Below are 26,091 nucleotides of genomic sequence, written 5' to 3'. Positions count from 1 at the left end.
TTTGATATTGCTAAAAACATAAATACAAATTTTATTTTGATATTTACGATGGATCTAGTTATAAGCTGGACAACTAAGACAACCTAATAGGAGGAAGTTGGATATATACAAAGTGGTCTGGAATATCCAAGCCACACAATCCTTGTTTTATTTGGCAGCTTCTGACAAGCATACATCACAAAATATGTGTCTTTATTTACCAGAAAGTTAAACAGTGCTAATCGTCTGGGACTGATCACAATGCATCTTCAGTTTCAGTTTAGATGAAAATATCAGTCCAAATACTCATTCTGTAAATGGTTGTTCATTTCTTTTTCCTTAATAAGAGCATTTAACCAAAGTCCAAAGCATAAAGTCTCAATATTGCTGTGATTTATTACCAAGCCTAAACAGAGGGAGTTAAGACATATGGTATTTGAATGATTACGGAAATCCTTAGAATCTAACTCCTACTAAAACACACATGAGTTTATGCATATCATTTGTGGGTGAGTTGATTGCTACATAGAAATGATTGGTCATTGTATTTAAGAATTTTGAGATGATTTTCTCTTCTGCACTGGAGCAAAATGTCAATATTTTGCACATATTTGATAATTTGTAAAGTGAAGGATTTAAATCACACAGTTGAAAAATTGTGATCATCTGAAATCTCTCTACCCAGAAGTTGGTATATCTCAATTAATTTGGTTTGCTCCAGCAACTGAGTATGAAGGGGCTGCTGCAATTAAGTGATCATATTTTGCATCAAAAAGAAAAGGCTCTGCCTATTCCTTCTAAACAATCTTGCAGTGGCCTATTCATAAGACCATATTCATACTATGTATGACTGATTACTATGTGATCTCATTTCAAAATCTTTGATCTAAACAAAAGTTATTTTCATCTTTTTTTTCTTAATTTAGTATATTATTTCTTGACTTAGAGCTAGTGCTTACTGATGTATTGTTTCTTCCTGAGGTTTTTAAACGTGTATAAAAGATGAAATGTAGATCTGTTACAGACTGCATTCAGCCTATACTTTGGCAGACAAATCCATGTAAGTTTTATTAGCGTAAATGCTGAGTTAGACTTGAGGTTTTATTCCATTACTTGCCATTTGCCCTCCCACTAGCATAATTTGCTGAGACTTTACAAATAATGTTCTCTCAATAGCTCATAGCAGTAGTTCTCAAGCCTTGCATTTATATAAATCTTTCTTAATAAAACTTTTGTGGGTTTTTTATTGGATGAGAATTGGAAATGATCACTTAGATTTTTAATTTCTCTTAATTCTATTTAATTAAATTCCTCAAAATGGGAAACCTTATTTAATGTAGTGATTGGAAATGATTTTGTAAACATTTGCTTTCATTATATGTTAACTCCAGACTAGTTCCAAGTGCCAGCATGCCTCTAGTACTTGGAATCAAAACCACTCTGGATATCCAACTTTCCTGGGGTGTTTACATGTGTCCCATTCAATGCAGAGACAGATAAATATCCCTTTATAACAGAAAAGCCTCATCCACATGGAAATAAGCAATTCAGCTAACACATTTTATGTTAGTAATATTTGCTTTCTACTTCTTCTTGGCCATTCATCCTGTGATTTCCACTGAACTCTAACAGAAACAGTTTTCTCTCTGGCTACTGAGTAGGATTGTAATCATCAGCTTTCCAAGTTGACAGTAGTTATTCTTAAATTGCTAGCTAACACTGTGACCCTGATTTTGTTCAGCCCACAGTTTCAGTTCCCAAGTTTTCCTCTTTTCTCACCTTTAGAAAACTTCTCTCTTTGAGACAGAATCTATCCTCCCTACATAAAACGTAAATGCTACCATGAAGGAATTGTGACATCTCTTTACTGAAGTCTGCAGCCTTGTGCACTCTGTTTCTGACACTCCTGACCAGAGAATCCAGTTCACCAGACTGTTGGTCTGTCTTTAACCCTTATGAGGATTCCAAAGAGAGTCTATCCCAAGCCAGATCTCTGTTCATAATTGTGGCGTTCCCAAACTGAGATGTTTCTTCTCAGCTTTCAAATGCATCACTTGTGTTTTATATGTTGGGCACTGAGGGAAGGAACATCAGTACTGAATCTTGTTTTTAGTCAACAGTCTTTCACTGTCATTTTGTGTTTGTTTGCTCTGTTTTCATAAAGTTGACACAAGTTGGCTCATGATCCAGTTTGCAGATATTGTTATAAACGTTAACTTCCCCATAAGAAAAATACAAGGTCAACTTTCAGTACCCTTATTTACATCACTTACAGCAGTATTCCCTCATTTATTCTGTTTAAACCAGTGGGAGCAGTGATGGGAAATGAACTACTTAAACTGTTAGAATCTAAATACCCAAGAGAATACATTTTTTACACTAACAAGAAAATTGTAATTATTATTTCAATTCCTTTTCAACAGAAACGTGTAAGAATGTATAAGGATTTTCCTTCCGTTGTACAGAAACTCAGCAGCTCTCTTTTTGAAGAGTTTTGTCAACGTAACTTGTGAAATTTAGTGAATGTACATACTAAAAGCATCATCCTGTCAGAGTAAGAGGCAGGCTAACTTACCTATACGTATTATCTTGATGTAACAGTTTGAAAGGAATTGTTATGGAGTGTGAAGAAAATGCCATATATGTAGTCACAAAAAGACCCTGGCTTTATTTATGCCAAGATGTTGTTTGAAATCACTCAGAACTGTCAGCAAAACTCCACTTGAGCCATTCACAGCAGCCCTAAAAGGAATGGCCAACAGGCCATGGGTTGTTGACACCAGGCAGCCTGAAAAGCTACTAAGGCTAAGGAAGTTGTTATTGGGCATACATACATTCAAAGCACGCTTGGGGTTGACTAAAGAAGTACACTGCACCTCAAACATGGAAATAGGCCATGGGTAGATCAGGGAAAGCCTCTACCATATTGCACTGGAAATCTTAATGATGCTTTCCCATTGACATATGAGTAAGGGGGGTAGGTAGAGATTTTAGGGGTCAATACAAGTATGATTTCATGCATGGGCTACCTATCCCTGAGTGAGCCATGAATAGTGTTTTAGTACTCATGCCTTGCTAACTTCTGCTATTCTGTCTCTTGTGCATTTATTTATTTTTCTCAGTTTTGTCCACTTTGAAACCTAATCCTAAAATATTAATGCCTTTAATGGATTTTCTGGTTTATTCATCTCTGCAAATAAATACGTCTTCAACTTAAAACATTTTTACATCTGACAGAGTATGGCAAAGAAGAAAGCTTAAGATGTAAAACTGTCATAGGTGTTGTTCCTTAAGCAGTTAGATATCAGTCATATCCTCTTGGCCTTTTTCTTATTAACTGTTATCACCAGTTATACTGCAAAAAATTGATGTACATGGAGAATTTTCACCAGTGCTGACGCAGTGCTCAGCTGGATTTTGTAAAATGAAAATATTTGTGTTGATCTTGGCTTGGCACTTGAAGAAATGTGTTACAGAAATTCAAGTTTTACATTTGAAAAAGATCAGAAGATTTTTTTTTTTTTTCATCTACATTGTAACTTAGACCAAGTTTTAAGAAGAATGCAAAAAGCCATTTTCAGAAACAAGAAGATAAGGCAATAAGAGGCAACAAAATAAATTCAGCTTTGTACCCAGTCTAAGATATTGTTGTCCTTTGAGATATTTTATTCTTTAATGAATATAAATAGGTGCAATGAAAAATTATTTAATATTTGATAGATGAAAAAATGAAGGCAAAGTTTTTGTTCCATGTCACTTCTTTTTGCCTTTGCTTACAAAACCTCTGCCACTCCTACTGTGTTGACGTGGCTGCTGCTACTGCTGTAGGATGTCGTATTCTAGTTTCCTGCAGTGAATGAATATTGGTAGGCACACATCATAAGCTTTCTTTAACTATGACTTAGATTCCTTGCTTCTCGATTGTTACTGCTCTAACACTTTTTCTAGTTTTTAACTTGAGCTGCTTTCCATTAGCTGAGGATCTGTCCAGGAATAATTTTGTCCTTGCCTGTGTTTTGCCTCTTAGTTCTACATGTAGTACCCCTAGTTAAGTAACTAAAGAAAGCTGTAAAAGTTTAACACTTTTATTGAAAAATGTGTTGAAGTAGCTTTATTCTGACAAGGAGAATCCTTGATAAGAAGTATCTCAGTCATGAAGTATGAGCATTGGAAGCATGGAGAGACCAAACTTAATAATGAAAAAAAGAGCCCCTCTCAAGAACTGAACCTGAGAAATTAAAATAATAACGCTCATTTTAGAAACTGGAAGATACCTGTAGGCTCTTTAGTATGAAAGGCTAACAACTAGTGCTTTCAACCTTGACCTGTTTGAGATCCTTCTGATGTAAGAGAGTAGCCTGTGTTTTCACGTTGTATTGTTTCTTTGCAGGAGTCCGAGAATAATAAGTTATGTTCCCTATATTCCTTCCGAAATACCTCTACCTCACCAAACAAGCCCGACGAAGGAGGACGTGACCGCAGTGAGCTAATGACCAGTGTTAATTTTGGTACGCCGGAACGCCGCAAAGGAAGCCTTGCAGATGTGGTGGACACACTGAAGCAGAAGAAACTAGAAGAAATGACCAGGACTGAGCAAGAGGGTACGTGATGGAAAAGATTGATACAGTTTCCCCACCCCTAAACCCCACAATTTTTATGGGATTAAAAAAATGCGTTGGGCATCAAGAGCCAGAAAATTGCATAATTGACAAAGGCTAGCATAAAGTTATTCACAGGTTACCATGGCAATGGTAGATTGAGACCCATTAAGGGTTTTGGAAAACTGTGCCAATTTTTAAAACTTTCTAAATTATGTTGGTTATCTGTGAGTCAAAGCAAAAGTGTCGGTTTTGCTGAAAACGCAACTCTTACTTGAAAGGTTGTGATGAATTCTTAACTGGATTTAGAGTTGTGAGGGGTATTCCTCAGTGATATTTGTTCCCTTTTTTTTTTTTTTTTTTTTTTTTTTTCCAGAAGATAAATATTTATTTTAAACAACGGGAATGAATTAAACATGAGTTGGTTTGTTTTGCCTTAGAAGAATCTCATCTATGTTTCATCACCTTAATGACCCAGCAACTGTGATCAGGGGAAACAGTTTTAAGCGTAAAGAGAGAAGCTAGTTCTTACCTATATATCTACAATTGCAGCTGAAGAAATATTATTTTCCTTTTTATCTGCTCAGATATTGTTACAAGTGTTAACACAGAGAGAGAAAAATGAGGACAAATCTTTGAGCTTCTAGGCAGTTTACGTAGTCAGTCTTTATATAGGTGTTTTCGATTGACTTTGCTAAGATTTTGGCCTTGATAGGAATTAAACAGAATTGGAGGATGAGTTTATCATTGGCACATGGGACTGTTATGAAAATTTCTCCCCGTGTCAAGTAGAATGAAATCTTGATTGCTTCTACAACAATATCTTCTAGTTTGTGAGCTCATACATGAGTTTCAACCAGGCAAGATAAGAGTGTGAGGCTCTGAAATACATAAACAGGTGTGGAGGCATCTGTGTGGATTCTGTTAGGTATGTTACCAGTGTTGTTTTGTTGCGTTAAAAATAACCTGGGAGGAATATTTGTAATGTAGTAGAACCAAAAGGCAGTAGAACTTTGTGACACGCCCCCCCCCCACACCCCCCACCCTTTATTTTTTTATTAAAATAAAAAGAGTGAGTTCAGAATGATTTTACCTCTTCAGTTTTGGGGTATGGTCATAGAGAACTTTGAGCAGTCTGCTTTAGGATCCCTTGGCTTCATGTAGCTATGTAGATTTCAATTAAAATTGATGCTGATAAAATAATATGTTTAAATACAGGAAAAACATCATGTAGGAATGGAAGCAGGCATTCAGATTTCTTGGCATAATTGTTAAATGCCAGCACATAGATAAATGTGTTCTATAGGTGTCCTTTCTGAAGCTGGTGAAACATCTCTAAAGAGAGAATGTCCCAGATTCTTTACTACCATCTGTCTGTTTTCAGCTGTAAAGATCACTCTTTTAAAAATTGCTTTCTTAGATTTGGTGGTTAGACTAGGAAAACTATTTTAAATGTTACTTTGGCAAAGTTGTTTTTTTACAGTCAGTAACAGTCGTTCGACACTCCATGCTAATCAAAGGTCTTGGCTCATACTTTGCTGAGGGAGTATACAAGTTGCTGGTGATTGTAGTGACACCACAGCTAAGACTTATGCATGAGTATACTGAATGGTGTGCTAATAAAAATGTGCATGTAAAAATTTAAACACAGTATCTTACTGTAAGGATTCTTTTTGTATTAATTGTCAAGAATTTTCTGCACTTCCTGTCTATTAGTAAATAATAGTTGATTTAGGAGAGGTGTGTGCACAGCAGAGAGATCTTGCTCACTGAGTGTGAGCTTCCCATACTGTATGTTCTCACCAGCTGTGAAATAAGGGTAACTTCTGATCTATGAAATAATCTTGCCTTTTATGGACCACATCAGACTGGAAAAATATTCTACAGTCAGCCTGTCAGTTCAAAGGTAATTAAGTGTACCTTCATGTTAAGTTCTTTTCAATCATCCAATGTATTCTTTAGAAAAAAAAGATCACTACCAGTTTACATTTGTGGAGATCTGACTGGTACCACATATACTAACACAGGAAAATCATTAATAGAAAAATCAGAAATTCTTCAGGATGTTGCACTTGGGAAGTTCAATGGTTTAGAACTTCTGTGTAGACTAGGAATACCAACATTCTTATGACAGATTTGAATACCTATTCCAGTATTCAAAAATATGAGAATATTCTTATCTTGCAGTGGACTCAGTGTGAAGACCCTTGGAGAAATGAGGTCTGAGATTATGATGGTCTTTTTAAAACAATCTCATTAATAGCCTCACCACACATGTACTGTACGTGATGCTTTTTGACATCGATCTTTTAAAACAGGTTTCTGTGGAGTTCTCTTCTTACAGTGGTATGCAGCCAAAGCTCTTGAGGAGCCTGTTGTGTAATAAGTCCTGGTCTGTTATAAAATTGCGTACCCACACTGAAAAAACACCTGATGATTTTTTTAGCATTTCTACTGTATACAGTTGTGTAAAATCTGTGGGATTTAAAGTCTTGCACCACTCCTTTGAATAAATTAATAGTGCATATTAGCATCTTTTGTAGGGAGGAGCTCCATGCCTGTTGATGTAGCTGTGGGCTAGTGTACGGTCATATCTCAAGTTATATGTAGAGGTGGAATAAAGAAGTCGAGAATGCCCCCACTTGAGTACACTAACAACTCTCTTTTAATATTGTTATACTAGCTTTCTGGCCCATCTGTAGAATTTGAATTTGAGTAGTATGAGTTGCTGGTATAAAATACTTAGATATTTTGTGGTATACCTGCAGATACTAGGTGTCTGTTATGCTTGTACATACTACTTGTCTCTCTTGTACCTCATAACATTGGAAAAGAAATGTATACTGAAAGACCTTATCATGTCTAAATAGATATATTTAATCAGAGTCCTTTGGCTCCTGAAAATAAATTGTCTAATGAGAATTTCATCTGAGCAGCTGTGACTGAGGAGGTCAACAGGCATTGCCTAAGAGAATATGGCCCAGCTGGTTAAATCTGGTGGTTGTAGTGATTTAAATGGTCAAGTGCTGCTTGTAATCCAGGACCGTCTGTTTGTAAAGGAAAGAGTGAGTGCTTCAGCATAATGTACAGCTGTTTTAATCTCTCTTTAATAATAGTGCTTCAGCCAGTGTCATGTCTTGTGTATAGCACTGGGAACATGAGCACCTCATACAGGGCTCAATATACCTTGGGTATGTTTTTAGCATTATTGGTAGTTTGAACAAAGATTACCAACATCACAGGACAAACAGCAGATTTTACTTCATGGTCCAGCATTTGCATACTTGGTATGTTAAGGCATTCCTGTGTCTTAATTTGTACTTATTTGAAAATGAGAAAATTGATGAGAAAATTATAACCACAAAAAAAGGAGGAAGAATGCTGCAAATATTTAGAGTTAATTTGAGTATGTAAAGACTTTGCTGACATGTGTTCTCATAAGACAGAAGAGGTCAGAAATGAACAGGTGTCTAATTTAATCAACAACACTAGACTCTAGGGCCTCTTGGATGACTTCAATGCATTCATCATCTTAGTTTTTCTATGAGCAGAAGGATTGTTTTACTGGCTTTATTTCTTTGGAAGTATCCTCCAGTACAATCCAGTATAACAGCTCAAATGACGAGTTTATGTTAGACAGGATGGTTTTCTTTTCTATCCTCCTTCAGTAAAAGGCCTTTCTTTCCAAATACTGCTTATATTACTTCTGTGATACAGATTTACATTGCCTGGGCTGCCTGAATTCTAGGAAGAGAATTGGCTTCCAAACAGCTATCCTACTGTACTTCATCATAAGCCTCTAAGAGCAATAATTAGTAGTACACATCTTGTCTGTAGCTAGGAGAGCAGATTTCCCCCTTTCAGATCTGGAATGCTAGGTTGGCAGGTCAGCTGGCACTTCTGAGCTGGAAACTGGGCATGTCATTTCTGCTAAGTGCTAAGCCCTCATTACTCAGGGCCTGGATTCCTAATTCACTTTTGACCTTGATTCTGAGCAATGTATACAATATCATTTTTCAACCAAGCTCAGTTCACAGTTTTAGCACAAGCTTTTTATAAACTGCTTCCCATTCCCGTTTCCTCCTTGAAGACCATAGTTGAACATTCAGAGATCAAAGATTTTAATATATGCATCTTGGAATAATGAACTTCTATGTAAAGAATAGTATATTCATAAATTTCCATCTATTCACTGTCATGTGCACCTGTTTGTACTCTAAGGGTGGATATATGTAACTTATAGTGGTATATAATATATTTAAAGAATATATATGAAAAATTAAGGATTCACATGTTTTATACATCTTATGTGCAATAGAGAAAATCTTTCTACACAACTTGGTAATGATGGCTCTTCTGATTTGGTGTTTTGCTGTATTTTTTTCCCCCTGAATCTTCATTAGTTAATATCAGTTGAAGGCGATCTTTTACACTTCCCCTATCATACAGTATACTCAAAAAAATATATACATATTCCCTTTGACTTCACTAAGAAATAAAGAAACTTAACATTTCACATAGTGTGTTTTATTCCTGGACACTGGTAAATTATTTCAGTTGTAATTTTAGGCCTTAATTTAGGCCTTTTATGCCTTACGCCTCTTATGTATGTATGTTTGTTTGTTTTGTTGTTGGGATTTTGGGTTTTCATAGTATCAGTCAGGGTTGGAAGGGACCACAAAGATCATCTAGTTCCAACCCCCCTGCCATGGGCAGGGACACCCCACACTAGATCAGGCTGGCCAGAGCCTCATCCAGCCTGGTCTTAAACACCTCCAGGGACGGGGCCTCAACCACCCATTCCAGGGCTTCACCACTCATGGTGAAGAACTTCCTCCTCATGTCCACCAGTTTTGTTACTGCTGGTTTTTGTTGTTGTTTTTGTTTGTTTATTTGTTTTGTTTTTCATTTTCATGAAATACATATGTGCTATTAACTGGAGAGTTTCATTTTTGCATCCCTTGTTTTAAGATGGACACAGCTGAGAACAGAGTTTGGGCATGTACGCCTGTTTTCTGGTATAGTTTTAAGCATAACCTTTGAGAACATTACGTGTCAGAAGTTCTTTTTGGTGAACTGGGTCTAGAAGTGAACTATTAACTGTCTGTGGTCAGTGAATATTTTAAAATATCTTTCAAAAGTTTTACTGACATTTAGAATAGAATAGAATAGAACAGAACAGAATAAACCAAGTTGGAAGACACCTTCAAGATCGTTGCGTCCAACCTATCATCCAACCCACCTAATCGACTAAAGCACCCTATCAAGTCTCCTCCTGAACACCTCTAATGATGGCGAGTCCACCACCTCCCCAGGCAGCCCATTCCAATGGGCAATCACTCTCTCTGTGTAGAACTTCTTCCTAACCTCCAACCTAGCTTAGTTCCAGTCATCTATCTTGTGGTGTGCTCTATACCTACATGCTTTGTTGGTGAAGGCGTAATCCCTGGTTGTCCTAATACATCTAGAATTTATATACCCCTGTTCTTTATTCTTTGTTTTTAATTCTTCTATAAGTATTTTGTTCTGTTTCAAGGCTTTAAAAATGCTATTGGGATTTGATATTAGGATTATCCAAACTAATTTAAAAAAATATTAATCAATGGTATTGCTTTACTCTGAAAAATCTGGCCACATCTCCTAGGTACACCTTCAGTGTGTTTCTCTAAAAGGTTTTTGTGTCTCTTTAGTTCTTAACTCTAATTCAGTGTTGTAAAGAAAGAAAGAAAAAAAAAGGTGTAAAGTGTAAAAGTAGCATTTGTCATAATAGGATCTGCTGGAATTTGGTAGGAAATAACCACATAAGGACCTGTCAGGCAAAAGTACACCTTGATTACTATTAGGCAGTTACCTAGATGTAGGCTCTATGGCATTTATGGAGCTTCTGCTTTTCTGGAGGCTCAGTTTTCCAGTGCAGCTTGTCTTCTTGTTGAAGATTTTACTTCTGCACCTCTACAAAATTACTGCTTTTGCTAATAAACTTATCATAGCTCAAATCCTGATGTGGAGGGAATCTGAAATATAGGTCTTAATTCTGAAGATTGGGCATCCCTTTAGCTCTCACAACTCTCTGAAGTACTTTTGAGTAGATGTTTACTTTCACCATTTTGAGATGCTCACATTATGTTGAAGAAATGTCTTTGTTTGGCATTGGATGTTTAAGATGAATAAAATCCCTATCATTAGAACAAACGGGCTTTCAGCCTTTCCACATTGATTCCAGACTTCAGCTGTTAACAGGGACAGATTAAGCTGAAACAGGCCAAAATCAGCACCAATGTCTACTGACCATTCCAACCAACTTCAGGGATCATCTCATCTCTTTTGCTTTAATCCCACTGTATATTTTAAAAAGCATGTTTAAAAAGCCAGCTTTTTCTTTAGGGTAATAAGAAAGGCAAATTCAATGTGAATGGGTACAACTGACACTGGGCTCTGTGGCAAAGAATGGGAGTAAATAGCTGTAAAAATATGGAGAGTTGCTGCAGTTGCATGATCTTGGCAGCAGCAAAGTAAATTCAAACTTCATTGGTTTCTGATGTACTGTGACACAAACAACGTTATGATCAGATCACGCTTTTAAATGGAAATTGAAACACATTTTGTAGTCATCAGGTTAATAGTAGGGACTAGACTGCAGTATTTTCCTTCCTAAAATTGCTAATGCAAATACAAAAATATGAGGGAAAGATAGGGCTTGAACGGAGCTGATCTTGTATGCCAGTGTATTTTCCAAGTTCTGTAGGGTGAATGACCTCAGATTTCTTTGGTGATGAACTTTAGTTTTACTTGGTTTTATTTGCTTTGCCATTCCTGCTGTTTTGCAACAAGGCCTAAAAGTGCTTTAAGTGCTTGTGACTGAGGTAATGAATGAAAATATCTTTCCAGCACCGAGAGTATTGCATTAGACTGAATAGTCACCTTACCTGTAAAAGCACTATTAGAGAGGGGCAGCTGTAAGCAAGGATAACGATTTGTGTCCAGTGCTTATTTACTGAAATTGTAAATGTATTATTTATTGAGAGCTCTCCAGACAGTGCTTGTCAGAATAAAAATGTCAACTCTAAGCAAAATGTTATAATACGTAATAAAAATGCTGGGTACGCACTTTAGAGATACAGCTAATTAGATCTGCTTTTCTTAAAGAAATGACAGTAAAAATGCTCAGCAGCATATACATTTTAAATGCTGATATATTCTTTATTTTTCTATACAGTATTTGGTTTAGATACCTTATCATTACTTAAAAATAATTTTGACAACTTTATTTGGTTGCCACAAGAGAGACAGAGGCACTCATTGCCTGGCTGCATGAGGCAGGTACAAGCTCAGGCTGTCTTGTTCATCTAATGGAGAGAACAGCTACTCTCACCTCTGTGTTTTAGTATGAAACTCTAAAATGACACTTCTTTCCTTAGGGAAACCTGCCTCCAGTGGAAATAAGAAACAATTATAAAGATTAGTCTTCAGCCATGCTAATTAACCTCAAACAAATATTGTGTTAAGGAGACTAAGTCCATTCAACATCAGTGTTACTTTTGTGTCTTGCTAAATGCAAGTAGGAATTAGAAAGAAAAAAAGTAGTTTGTGTTTTCCATTTAAAGTACTACTTTATGTAAGTAATTTTTAGACGATTTTATTTTCCCTGAGATTTGTAATGGGAAGAATTTGAGCTTAGAAAAAAAATACTGGAAGTCTTCTGGAGTGTTTTATAAGGGAGGAAATTTGATTTGGAATTTAAGCCTTTTACAAAAAACTGCTATGTTCAGCATCATAAAAGTTAGGAAGTCTTCATTAAAAGAAGCTTTCTTTCAAGTGTATCAGCCAATATGTGCAGTCAGTTTGCTCCTGGTTTCATAGAGCCAGAGTCACAGAGTGGCTGGGGGGGGAAGACACTGTTTGCAATTGTCTGCTCCAACCCACCTGCCTGCTCAAAGCAGGATCTCCTTGAACAGGCTGCTCATTTTTTGAGTGTCTCCAAGGATGGAAACTCCACAACCTGTTCAGTGTTTGGGTGTCCTTACAATAAGACTAGTGTTTCTCATGTTTCAAGGGAATTTCCTGTATTTCCATTTGTGCCCTTTGTCTCTGGGCTTGTTCACTGGGCACCAATGAGAATGTGGTTTTGTTGTCCTTACTCCTGTCATCATGTCTGCTCTTTTCTAGGCTAAACGCTCATGGCACTGAGCTGTAATATATAAAAGATTCTCTTACTTGGTTGTTTTGTGGCCTATTGCTAGAATCAATCCAGCATGCCTGTGTCTTCTACTGGGGAGCCCAGAAGTGGACACAGTACAGAGATGTGGTACCTCATATGTGGTTTATTTTAAGGCCTCTGGCTCTGCACTGTAGAACTGATCTGGTGTCTTTAGAGCCAAAAAGGTCTTTATCATGAACTTCAACAGAAGTATGCTCAAGCCTTGTCTGAGTCCTATTCACCTGTACAATTCATGTTTTAGCCCTGCACGTGTGCTCTCGCTTTGCAGTGTGTAGCTGATGGGTGCAAAGTGAAAACCTGGAATGAAACACAGTTCATTGTTCTGAACTACAAGTTTCTGTGCTTCAGAAGCCTATTTTGGATTGTGGTGAATCTTTCTAATTTCCATTTGTAGCAAGACTTCTTCCTTATTTACTCATTGTCAAGATTTAATAGCTGTTGATGTGTCAAAATCCTCCTTCTTTGTATTGCTTTAACATTAAGAAGTGTGATGTTTCTGTAGAGTCCAGACTGCAATATTTGTGAGAGAAATAAAATAAAAAAGTGCAGCAGCCCTTGTTAAATACAGTAATGAGGGCAAGTACTGTGTAAACATCTGGAGATAGCTCCTGTTAGCATTGCCCCAGCCTGCTAATCTTGAGTTGGTCTTTAACACAGGCTGCCAGTCAGTAAAGCTGTTCCAAAATGTCTTGTTCTACAGCCTAGCATTTTCAAATGTATCTAATAGCTGTTTTCTTTCATTAATCATAATATATTTTTAGTTTTACTTACTTAGGTGCCCAGAGTTCCTGGGCACAGTGCCCTATGCATGAATGCCTGTTTATTTTCATCTTCTCTTTTGTTAACTGTTTTACTTAATGCTTTACATAACCATTTACCATATTTTGACATGAAGCTATAATGCTCGGCTGCCTGTTCACATTTCTTAAAGAACCTGATGTGACATCACCTTCTACAGTGAATCATGAGCTTCACTGAACCTAAAAAACCTCATCTTGAATACTCTTCTGTCTTTTATTTGTTTAAAATGTTGAAGCAAGCAGAGTCTTTCACCCATCTGGAGGAACTCTGAACACTACAGCTTAGTACAGTGGCACCAGAAACATTGGGAGCTCTGTACTGAAAGTCTTGTTAGTCTAACACCACCTTAATACTGGATTCTGTCTGCAGTTATAGCTATGCTGTATGTGTTCAGGGATATGCATGAGGGCAGGATTCAGCTCTTTCTGCCTTACCTTTGAACTGACCTGCATTTTCAATATTTAAAACAGCTCTGTTTCTTAGTGTAGGTCTTAGCACTCTTTATCATATCTTAAATATGTAACAAGCAAATTACTTTTAAATATTTACAGTGAAACTAAAACTAACACATTGGGCAGAGGGTTGTTAAAATGTCAGAAGAATTTGCCATAGTGAAAAATAAATATTGAATCAAGTTTGTTCCTGAGGTGACTCTATTAATTTCAATGGAATTATTGCAGGAGCAGTTTTGAGGGGAAAAAAAGGAAATAATTTAAACAAATTGGTCTAGATTTTGTACAATAATTGTAACATTTTTTCATAGAACTTTAATAACCCAGAAGTAGCTTCATAGACCTGGTATGTGTGTGCACCACTAAGTAAACCAAGCTGCCTTCAGTTCTAGTTTCCTCTGTGGAACGTTTGTGTTTTTAACTGTTGTATGTGTGGTTGCTGCAGCTCTACTAATAGATTTTGTTATATCTGCAGTTATCCTTATAATTAAAAATTTGTTTGGAGCATTGATTCCTCTAAGTTTCATGTATCTGTTGTCACCGTGATATAATGGCTAGGCAGTGTAGCATGCCTGTTGCCTTTCTGTATATCAGATGCCAGACAGTGACCAGACAGAGAACCTCAAAAATCAAACCAATTTGTTAATGAACTAACAAGGCAATGTAATAAGCATTTCTATTCAGTAATTTTCCTCAGCTTTCAGTTATTCCTTAGAGCAAGTGTAGCTAGTGCTGTATCAACAAATTATTTGATGACAATAATTTGGCTGATGAGAATGTAAGGCAAATGCCCCAATCCAATTACAAAACACTGAATATTAGGTGGCAAAATGCAACTAATATTTGATCTTGTATCGTAAAACTGCAATTTGCAACTTTTGGTCACTAATGCTTTTTATGTTCCACTCCCCCCGTCCTCTGCACATGCACACACACAAAAAAGAAAAGGGCAAAAAGAGACTACAGGATTTGAAACACAGTGGCCCTGAAGTGATGGGAAAATGGCCAAGGTGTCACAGCTAATTTCTGACCCTGCTTTATGAGTTCTGCTGTTCCTTATTCCCCTTGTCAGTCTGTGAATCCCTGAGGCTGTACAAACTGGCCTAACATCACTCAACTCCAGTTTTATATCCTCTTTTAATAATGTTGAGTCTATTCTGTCCAACTTTGATTCAGACAACCTGCTTGTCTTGAAAAAGTGATATATTTAATCAGTGGCTCTGTCTCCAGCATAGCTCCCACTGCGTGAGACTAGAGCCAAAGAGTAGTGCAGTGGCCTGTCACTTCTGTTTGAATAGGTAATGTGGAGCTGTTCAGCCGAAGAGACAGGAGCTGGAACTGCTTGTTAGGACACATGATCAAAAGCCACTCTCTGCTTTCTGCCAATCAAACCTCATGTCGCCTTGTGGGGCAGACATTAAATAGATTTTTCTGCCGTACACTGTGGGCACTTTGCCAGTTTGACATGTGAACTGTTACAAAAGATACCAGAGTTTCCACTGCTTGCTGACTGCTTTTAAATATTACCAAGCCCTCGCTGTCCAAAGTAGAATATTTAAAATAATGGAGTATGATAAATTTCCACTACTGCAAAGCAGTCTCCTTCCTGCTCCCAGCAGCTCAAAGGGATTTTTGAAAACAAAACTGTAAGTTGGTTTCTGAAACCAAGCAAGCAAACAAAAAACTGTTGAACAACCCTATGGCACGTAGATTTGAACAATGTAATTACTGTCTGAGAAATATGGTGAGTTGTCACTTTCACTGGTGCAATTTTTAATATTGTTTCTAATTTTGGTCTTTTTACATTATTTAATTAGATTTTCCTGGTTGAGATCATAGCACTTTTATTATCATGTTTATGTGGAGGGATATTAAAATTGGCTTGTTTTGTAAATTAGGTTGAATTTATTTATTGTGTTTACTGGCTGCTGGTACAAATACAAATACCTTAAAAGGACTCTCTAGTTGTTTTTAGTTATACTTTCCTTTGGGTTTTTTTTCTTCTTTGTCTATTACCCTTCATAACCACCTCAGCTCTTGTGCCCATGGCAACAACACTGAGTAGTGGAGGCTAACAAAGATGACATTTAAGCTTTGCCTAAGTAATGAATATTCTTTTGTAACTTCCAGGGCAAGTAAATTGCAATGATTTAAATTTTTTTTTTTAGAGGTCCCCACTACCTAGATAACTGTTTCTTTCAATTAATGTACTTGCAGTCATGATACCTAAATATTCACTCCCTCATTCTTGTTTTTCCTGATCTATTTTTTTCTTTTTTTCAGTTAAACTTTTTTAACCAAAACATACCATAGCAATCTAGTGGAACTCATTTAAACAGTGAGCTACACATAAACAGCTGCTCCTTCAATAAGCCATTCCTTATAATACCCTTATTACCTTCTAGTGTCTCAAATTCTGATTAGTCAACAGTGCTGATTACTGTACAGCATTCCACTGCCCATCTTCCTTCTGCTCAGCTGCTCAAGTCTTAGCTGTTATGTGATTACAACATAACTTGTGCATTGTTTCTCCAAGTTGTTCTTCATATTGTATCTCTAAAAAAAAAACCAACCCCACAACTAAACCATTTTGAGTCCCTATGAATTCCCTGAAACTTTGTGAATTGTTTTAGTACAACTGTGATCTCACAGTCTGCGTGTGCTGCAACTTTCTTTTAGGATGAGTGAGTTCTTTAGACATACAAGGATAATCTATAAATAAATTTTAGTTAAAAGAACTTTAGAAAAAAAGAATATGGTTAGTCATTGTGAAGTTTGTAATGTGGCAGAGAAGGAAAGACCAAGGATTTGGGTGGTGGTATTGGTGTTGTGTTGTTGTTTTTGTTTGTTTAATATTTTTTTTAAAGCCTCCAAAAGGAACCCCCAAAGCCCCACACAGAACTTCAGCCCAACTTTGCTTTAATATAAATCAGTGGGTTCAGAAGTCAGTAAGAACAGAGCTGCTTTGTGAGAAAGCAGTTTGGAAAACCTAACACACGCTGAGTTTCAGAAAGGTGTGTGGTAATAGAAGGAATGTGCAGGATGAAAATAGGAAGAGGGAATTGTATCACCAGTGCTCTGATTCCAGTCAAAGCAACAAACACAGAGGTTTGTTAGGGATATTAAAAGTGGTGTATAGGTAAACAGTGTGGTGATGAGGAGAACATCATTGCTGTGGTTCCATCACCCCCCAGTAGCTTCCTTTGGTGCAGCCCCTTAGAATCAAGTCCTGGTGAGCATGAAACGCTGACACACTCAAAACGCAACCCCATTAAAGGCCTTAAATCTGTCATTGTGCTCTGGAGCCTGTTCTCAAAATAGCAAAGCTCTTTTTGTAAATTAAAATTGGTGTGAATGGGAACAGATGTTGACATGCTTTACTTTATCTGCAGGGATCCCCATTAGGGGGGAGAGGGTCAGTGAGGTTAGATGGTAGGAATTATTGCAAATGTGCAAAGGACAGGACAGTCTAATATAGACATTGTCTTTGGTTTATGTAGAGCTGTAGTAATATCCAGTGGTTACTTCTGGTTGCTGCTAAGTCTCTATATTAAAGGAAAGATGATTGTGTAATACCTTTAATTCCCTGGAGAATGCTGTCCCCTTTTATATGTTTACACAGATATAGGGGAGAGATGCTTGCCCTGTTTTTCAGAGGTTCTGTACTTGTTCAGATCAGGATTCCAAGAGGTTCTGAGTGACCTCAATTCCTATTTACTTCCATGTTACCTGAGCTCACTCAGGACCTCATGGAAGGTGCTGAGCATATGCTAGGCTCAACCAATGAAAAATTTGTACTCAGTCTAACATTGGGTAGTGGTTTTGGTATTTTAGCATTATTTTTTAAAGATTTTGAGTGAACTTTCATGTTGCATTAGAGTCATCATCAACTTTTAATAGTTTTTGAAATAAAAAAGTAGTCATTTTCTGAAATGTTCAATTTATTAAATAGCTTTGCTAGTCAATCTAAATAAATTCTTGTGGAAGATTTTCCCTGATTTAAAAAAAAATATATATCAAAGGATGAATTTATTTATAAGAACCATAATAGTTTCCCTCAATTCCTTTTATATTTTAGATTACCTTATAATTTTCTAAATCTACATGAACAATAATGATCAATTTTGTCAGTATTATTCACACCTTTTATTAATTTAGCATAGATGAATAAATGTGAATGTTGTGAAGAGTTGATTGGGAATAGATTTTAAATCTGACAGTTAGATTACAGGGTACCTAAGAAAAAATGGCTCTTTCAGTAGGTACCTAGTAATTTAATTCTTGTTTGAAATTATTATAATTTATTACAGTGTGTGGGACCTAATGAATGTCTACTATTAAATGAAAAGGAGAAATTGAAATTATGAAATTCTTTTAACTTGTATCTTAAAAATCCTCTTAAACAATTCCCTAGATATTAATAAGCAATGTGCTTTTCTTTCCCTTTTATGTGAATGCAAACAAAAACATTTTTGACAGTACATAATGATATAAGATGAGTGCTGCTGGAGAGTCTAACTTAAAATCAAGTCTAGCTTAAAATAGAATGGAACCATTTTGTGATGAAAGCCATCTAAAATTTGCTAAGTTTAGTAGACATTTAGACCTTAACATAGGAATCCCTCATCAAGGAAACTTCAAAAACATTCTCTAGAAGTTTTCCTTTTGTTAGAAGCGCAGATATATGTCTGCTGAGAAATGAAAACTTCTTTTCCTACTGAGGGAGTCAGTCATCAGGGCATGAGGATATAATAAGCATTACACTTTTACTACCATTATATACAATTATTTTTCCACTTTCCTTTTTGACTTTGTTTTGAAGAATGGGTTGGAGAACTTGATAAATTGGGCAGGAAATTGGAAAAATGGGCAGGCTCTAGTGACATTTTAAATAAGTGATGGAACGCAAGTTGTGAAGTATCTGTGTTAAGAGGATGAACGCACGACGGAAAATTCTTAGATATGAACTCTATCAGCTCATACTGCTGTAGTTCTCATGAAATAAGGCCATCAGGATCAAATGTTTAAGCAATGGAAGGCCTCTAGTTTCATTTGTTATGTAGCATGGTATCTAAAATCATCTGAGCATTATATAGGAATCTGATAAATAAAAAAAGGTTGGAGATTTAACTGAAAATACAAATTTTGTTTGTAATTTCACTATTGACAGATCAATAACAGTTGTGGCCAGTGCCATTCACTTGGTTTCAAATTGGCTCATGTTTCTTCTCTGTACTGGCTTTTTAAATATATATATATATTTTTTAAAATTTTTTTTTAAAACTTCTTCTACAGCTCTTACTGTAGATGATTACCATCATTAAAATATGAACCAGGATCTTTCTGCTGGTCAGGAAAATGCATTTCTAAGCTAAACAACCCACTAGAGTTTCCTGCCATTTCTTGATTGTTTTCTTTAAATGGAAAACAATGCAGTTACCCTCCTTGGTAAAGTCAACTCTATATGAGCAATAAAATATTGCCTCTGGTTACCTGTTGCTGTCTTGCAGCTGACAGATGGAGCACCAGTTGGATATTCCATTTTAAGGTATCAAGGTAGCATCGTGTGCCTGCATCCTTTGAGATGCATGTGTCTTTTCCTATGGTAAGAGTGTGTGGGATACTATTCCACTGCATGTTTCCTGATGTGATGCCAGGGAAAAAAAAAAAAAAAGAGAGAAAAACAAACCAGACCAGAAACAAAGACAAGAACAGTGAGGAAAAGAATAGAAAAAAAGGGCAACAGGGTGAAAAGGAAAAGAAAATAGAAAAAAGATGGGAAGAAAGAGACAAGTCTGGTTTTGAGGTGTGTGATTTGTCACTTCCATAATATTTACATTTTCATCAAATAGATGTTTCTAAATTAAAGTGGACCTAGCTGAAGCTACTATTTTAAAAAGCAAGCTGGACTGTGGAACTGTATTTTTTTAAATATTCCCTATCCAAAATAAAAGGCACCCAAAGTCATACACTTGAAAATGACATCAGGCACCGAACTGAACTAGTTATGTTAACCCTGCCCCATTGTACACAAGTATATAGAATTTAATTGTATATGATCTTTGCTATCTAGCTGATAGGATCCCTTTCAAACTACTAGTAGAAAAATGGAGACTGAATAGAACTTGTTATTCTCAAACTTCTAAAAATAGTTGAACCTTTCTCACGAGTTAGGAATTTTTATGTTTACTGTTCTTCACTATAACCAATTCCAACAACTGCCCTGTTACAGTAAAGAGAAAAAAAAGGAACAGGCTAAAATATGAGCTGAAATATCCTTAAGAGCTAATATTAAAAAAAGAAACACCCAAATTCATGCTGCTGTCAATTTGTTCAATTGTCTGAATTTCTTAGACATATTCTAGCCATGTATGCTGCTTATTGAAATTTATTTTCAGTAAAATATGTTAAGTACTATGGAATGAAATTATTTTGTTAAACTTGTGATTTGAGTATTATTTGAACCTTGACTGTGGAAATCTGAACGAGATGAGATTAAAAGGTTTAAATAGCTTTAAAATTATATTTACGTTAGTGCAATCTGTCCATTTTAATACTAATCTGCTTTTTAGGTGAGACTGTATTATGAAAAAGCACACAGAGTAGCTTAAAATAGTCCAAAATATTTGCACAATGAAGCTTGTTTGTTCATTTTTAATCAGTCAGAGTTCTCAAGGAAAAGTTCAGTTCAGATATTAGCTATACTTCTTAGAAATGACCTTGTGGGGTAGAGAAGCATGGCACAGTGGCACTTTCCAGCTGTACACATGGTATCCGTCGGGGTACAATCATGCTCAGTCCCAGCACCGCAGGCTTGGACATATGTTGAGTTTTATTTCTTTCTTCTGACATTAATCCTATTCACCAGCTGTTCTGCCAGCTGCCATTCTTCAGCTTGGAGATTACATTTTGGGGGATACCAACAAACGCCTAGTTGACCAGCGTTCTCCCCACTTAGTTTAAAAATGATTGGAGTTCTGAGTTAGCATTACTCAGTCTTTTTTGCTGCCTATGTCCTTAACTGTCTTTGAATTCTAGACTTGATTTATGATCACTTTGAATTTACTGTAGAAAAATCCTCAAAAGAGCTCTGATTTCCACCATACTGGTAAATCTGTGCTCACAGGGAAGGAAAAAAAAAAAAGGAAAGAAAAAAAAAAGAAAAGGGAAAAAAAAAAAGGTCTGCAGTTAACATTCTGAAAGCTGTAATTAATGTTACATCCACTATTATGTAAACAGCATTAATTAGTGACAAATTCTTCTGATAAAAATCATATTTTACTGAAAAGAATGTCTTAATTTTTCATTTTTACATGCGTCTATTTTAAGAAGTTGCATTTCTGTAAGAAATGCTTTTGCTAATCTAGTTTGAACAGACTATTAAATCTCTGTTACACTCATAACATATACTAATAAGTCGTATAGATTTCTCAGTTCATATTCCAGATGATCTGTCCATAAGCAGGATGTTAAACATCTGTAGTTTAAGCCTTCTGGGACTAACAAATGCATTAATGCTGGAAAGAAATGTGGCCTGAACAATAAGGTTACAGACCATGTGGTAAAGAAACAACCCCGATATCATCAGCTCAGCACATACGGTGCACTGTGCCTGAGTTGTAATACAGCAATAAAAGAACAATGACAGTCTTAAACTGTATCCGTTTATAGCATGTATTTATCACATTCATATCAGTAAAGACAGAGAATCCCATATTTAACATAATTATTTCATGTGGCAATTTAAAGATCTTAGTTGCACATCCTTCACAATTGAGCAAAATTAGCTATTAGCTGGATAAGGTTAAACTAAACTATAATGGTAAATATTTATTACAGGCATATTCAATTAATAACACACATTCTGCATTTCTTTGCACAGCCAGTGATTACATTCAGATTGTGTAGAGCAGACACTGGAATCAGCCAACTCAGATCACACTTTAAGGAAACCAGCCACATTAATACAAACCTCCCACCTTGATTCCTTTCCCTGTTCTCTTTTGCGGACTTCATACAAGGTTCATTTAATGCAGCTCTAGAACTCTATCAATACTTAACACAGATGAAATGTTTTTTAAATAGGAGTTACTCTTGACTTCCATCATAGTCAAGAAAAGTTTTGGGGAGGAATGGGGAGGTGGGGGAGAATCCTAAGAAATATTCCTGATGGGATGGTGTTCCAGACTCACCAGTAGTGAACTCCCTTTACTAAATATGGCCATTCTATTTATAGAAATATTCATATTTTCATTGGTGGCCAAAGCACTGCTTATAGGAAAACCTACAGGTGACTAATAGGAGTTGCTCACTAAGTGGAATAATGAATAGTATTAGGTGTCAATTAAATCAAGCTTCCCCGAGGTGCAGGTGCTCCACAATGTACTGACACATTTCAAGTAGCAGCGCCACTTCACCCATGCATATGAACAAGCACATTTGCATATTAAAAAGCTGAAAATTATTTAACTGAAGCAAAAGTCTTTTAGAGATGATGGAGGTTATTAAAACTGTTGACAAGAAAGAAGGTAATTGCCTGAAAATGAGAGATGACATTCTGCTATACACAGGGAACGTTGTTTTTGTTGTATTGTGCAGCAGTGCCTGGGTGTATAACCTATTACATTGAGATTGCTCCTATGCAATTAGACCCTTTTTGTCCTCACTTCAATAAGGCTATGATTATGAAGGATTGAAGAACACTTGGCATATTGAATGTCTGTTGTTTTTATAACTTCGTCAGAAATGACAAAACACGTTTTGTGTCCTGTTTTTTCTTTGTAGGCTTATTGATTCTGTGATTATAATATTCATAAAAGACAATGTGTTCATGGTTGAACACTCTGTCATTTATACAGGTTTTATTTTTTTTTCTTTTTTTTTTGAGCACAGTACTTGTTTGAATGCCAAGGTGTTAGTCAGAAAGATGGGCATATAGAAAGTAAAAGATGAATAGGTGAGAAATACAGCACTGTAATAATGCCAAATATTTCTATTAAAAGAGAAATAAAAAGCCTGTGTATTTCAGAAATGTCTGCTGAGAAATACTTACCAACTTAGACTGAATTCACTTTTTCTCTCTCATCAGTGATTGTTTTCTTGTGTGATTTTTTGTCCTGTCTTTCCTAGTGATAGTCTAAAGAAACCGGTGGAATTGTATATTGAAAGTGGCAGGGAAAAATGGTTCTATGCTGTAAGCCATGAGTGAGAAACTTCACTTACCTCACATACCATTCTACAAGGAAGAAAACAATGGGGCTTCATTTTACATAGCTCTCTGAGATAAAGGTGCCTGGCAGGCAATACCATTTAATGCTTACCACCTAAATGGTCATTTGTGGTGGGATTTGCAAAACTGCCTAAGAGATTTGGATGCCCAGTTCCCATTAAAGTTAATGAGAATTGGCAGCATCCAAATTCCCTTTGCAGCTTTGAAAATGTCAACCGGTCTTTCAGTGTTTGTGATCATGCTAAGAGAATGTTTCCTACAAGCTCTGTTTTCGTCAGGTTTTCTATTATGTTCCACCAGTTGGCTCAGAATGTGGAGAGAGCGCAGTGATTGTAGTGGCTTCCTTTGAGTTTGGGCAAAGGTGTTAACCTCCCTGCTTCAGATACCTTGTCTGTAAATTGGAGACCTTGGTACTTACATAACTTTATGCTATATTTTGATATCTTTGGAATTTATTTATTTAGATAAAAAAATGTTAATACTTGTTAATAAGAAGGGATTGTTTTGCTCTTTCTGTCCTGGTCTGTTGAAGTGTGCATGACATGTAAGACTCTCATATGTTTTAAACCATTTAAAATACATGAAACCACAGAACATTATAATGATATAAATTATTTATGATATAATTGATGTACTCAAACACATAATGAGTCATGAAGAGAGATGATCCAAACTGAAGTAAAAGTATGTCATATATTAGTATTAAGTATCTTTTCAAGAATGTATGATTCCTTTCAAGTTGTGGCTTTTTCCTATATGATTGCATTTTAATCTTTTGTCAGCCACTGCATGCCATATACTTTCAGCTGACCCTGTCATGAAACCATCTATTTACTTTGAACTGTGGGATGCTGAACTTACCTGGTTTCTTGAAATTACAGTGGTCACAATTGAAAAAAGTAAAGTTTAGAATTTATGGGATTAGTCTTGCAGTTCTTGCTTATATAATACACTGCTATGCCCCAAATGTAAGAAATTGTTGTATTGAAGATGCTAGTTGGACTTCCTGTCATTCTGAGATACCCCCATTGGATCAGATTTTCAATCAGCCTTAGTGTTGAACAGCTCTTATTTAGCCATATAAATTTTTTTAAAAAATTATATCATTTATTAAAACTCAGGGCTGAGAATAGTGGGAATGCTTCAGGGAATTTGCTTATCTTTTGAGTGCTTGACAGAGAGCTGAACTTTCCGGAGAATCAAGCTACTTGATTCTTGCTGTAAATGCATGAGAAAATTAGGAGCACAGCAGCTGTCACATACTCTAGTATTGTGTTTGGTGTGATATATGGTGTGCATGTGTATATTTCAACAGTTATATTTTGAATATTTGATATTTTGTTGCCTTAGCATCTAGTATTCTTTTCAAACAGAGAAAATACAAAATCAAAGAAGACACTGATCTGCTCATTCCAAGGGAGTGCAGCACTTACTAGCTGTAGAGAACATCTACGGCTTGATAAAATAAGCTGTAACTTCAAACACAGTAGCTCACATGTTGTGCTGTAATATACTGTGGGAAGGTTTCTTAGCCAGGAGAAAGTATAGATTAGTGTTACAGGCCAAGAAATATCATTTGATAGGTCTTGTGCAGAAACCATTATGGAAGTCTTTTTAAACTAAAAGTAATCTCATAGATTTTAGTAGAAAATAAATCAGTTTTCATGCTGTTGAAAATTGATGTTTCTAAAATAAATCTTGTTTTAACCAAAGAAACATTTGGCTTCTACCAGAAGACAATCAGAGAATGTTCATTATGCCATTAGTGAAGCAGAGCATATGTTTCTGCTTTATCAGTTGCTGACACTAAGCATGCTGATTTACTGGGTTGAAGCTGGTATTTGGGCCACTAAGATTCATTTAATTTGCATTAAGAATGATAAGAATGAAGTTTAAAATTTCTGCTGCACTTTTAAATTCTAGAAAGTTTTATCTTTTTTAATACCACAGAGAGAGTAAGGAACAAGTACGCAGGATCTTTCTTTTATGATGCCAGGCCATCTCTTGTGCTCTGAGGTATGGAAGGGATGAATAGTAGCTGGGACTGGGAAAGGAAAAATGATGTTAAACCCAAGTCTACTGAACCTTCACTCTTATAACCACCCTGAAATCATAACTCTGTTCATTTTGGAAACAATAGCCACATGGAGTATGGTGAGCTTTGCAGATTTGCTGCTGATTGTTTTGTGGTTAGCAGCACTTACTGAGGAGAGGGCTCCTGGGCTTGAGAGATCCCTGCTTGACTGGGGCTCCTAATGTATGGAATGGCTTCTGACATTTCATACAACTCCTTAGTAGCCTTTGTTGTCACCCAGACTTCCAAGATAACAGGTATGGCATAGACTTTGTGAGTTGTGGAGGAAATGACCTGCAAAAGGGCTGTCTGAAGTATGATGAGAAAGGGTTAAGGGCCTCAGAAGAAGTAGCTGGCTCCCCCCAGGGAGGCTCTGAATCCTAAAATCATATTCACAGCTGGTGGCTCCTGTGTTGCTTTGTTTGAAAGGTATTATATAACAGCTATTTTTTTTTTTCCTATTCTTTTTCTTCTGGTGGAAGTGATATTTAGCTTGTAGCGTCTTGACTTTGCAGTTGTGTACGCTGTGAACATACTTTCCAGTGACCCAAATGATCAGTTGTGGTTACTGACTTTGGAGGCCTAACTTGAAACATACTGGGACTGATTTTTGAGATGTGTTCAGCACTTACAGCTTCAACTACCAAAACTACTGGGCCCACCAACTTTCTGGCCATTTAAAAAATACTGCAGTAGTGTATGTATCTGTAGCTACCTATAAGCATGCAGATGTACATAAA

The 26,091-nt window shown here is 36.3% G+C and overlaps 1 protein-coding gene across 9 annotated transcripts in view; it reads left to right on the top strand.

Annotated features, from left to right (window-relative positions):
- SOX6 (SRY-box transcription factor 6) overlaps nt 1–26,091 on the top strand; it is a 356,106-nt gene that overhangs the window by 151,147 nt on the left and 178,868 nt on the right. For all 9 annotated transcript variants that reach the window (XM_054171552.1, XM_054171551.1, XM_054171548.1 and 6 more), the window contains one exon: nt 4,370–4,580. In XM_054171552.1, coding sequence (XP_054027527.1) covers nt 4,370–4,580 — 211 coding nt within the window. The remainder of the gene's footprint in view (nt 1–4,369; nt 4,581–26,091) is intronic.

The sequence above is a fragment of the Dryobates pubescens genome, chromosome 22, assembly GCF_014839835.1.
Source record: "Dryobates pubescens isolate bDryPub1 chromosome 22, bDryPub1.pri, whole genome shotgun sequence".
Taxonomy (NCBI): domain Eukaryota; kingdom Metazoa; phylum Chordata; class Aves; order Piciformes; family Picidae; genus Dryobates; species Dryobates pubescens.
Note: the sequence above shows the minus strand (reverse complement) of the source record. Positions and strands in the feature narration are given on the sequence as shown.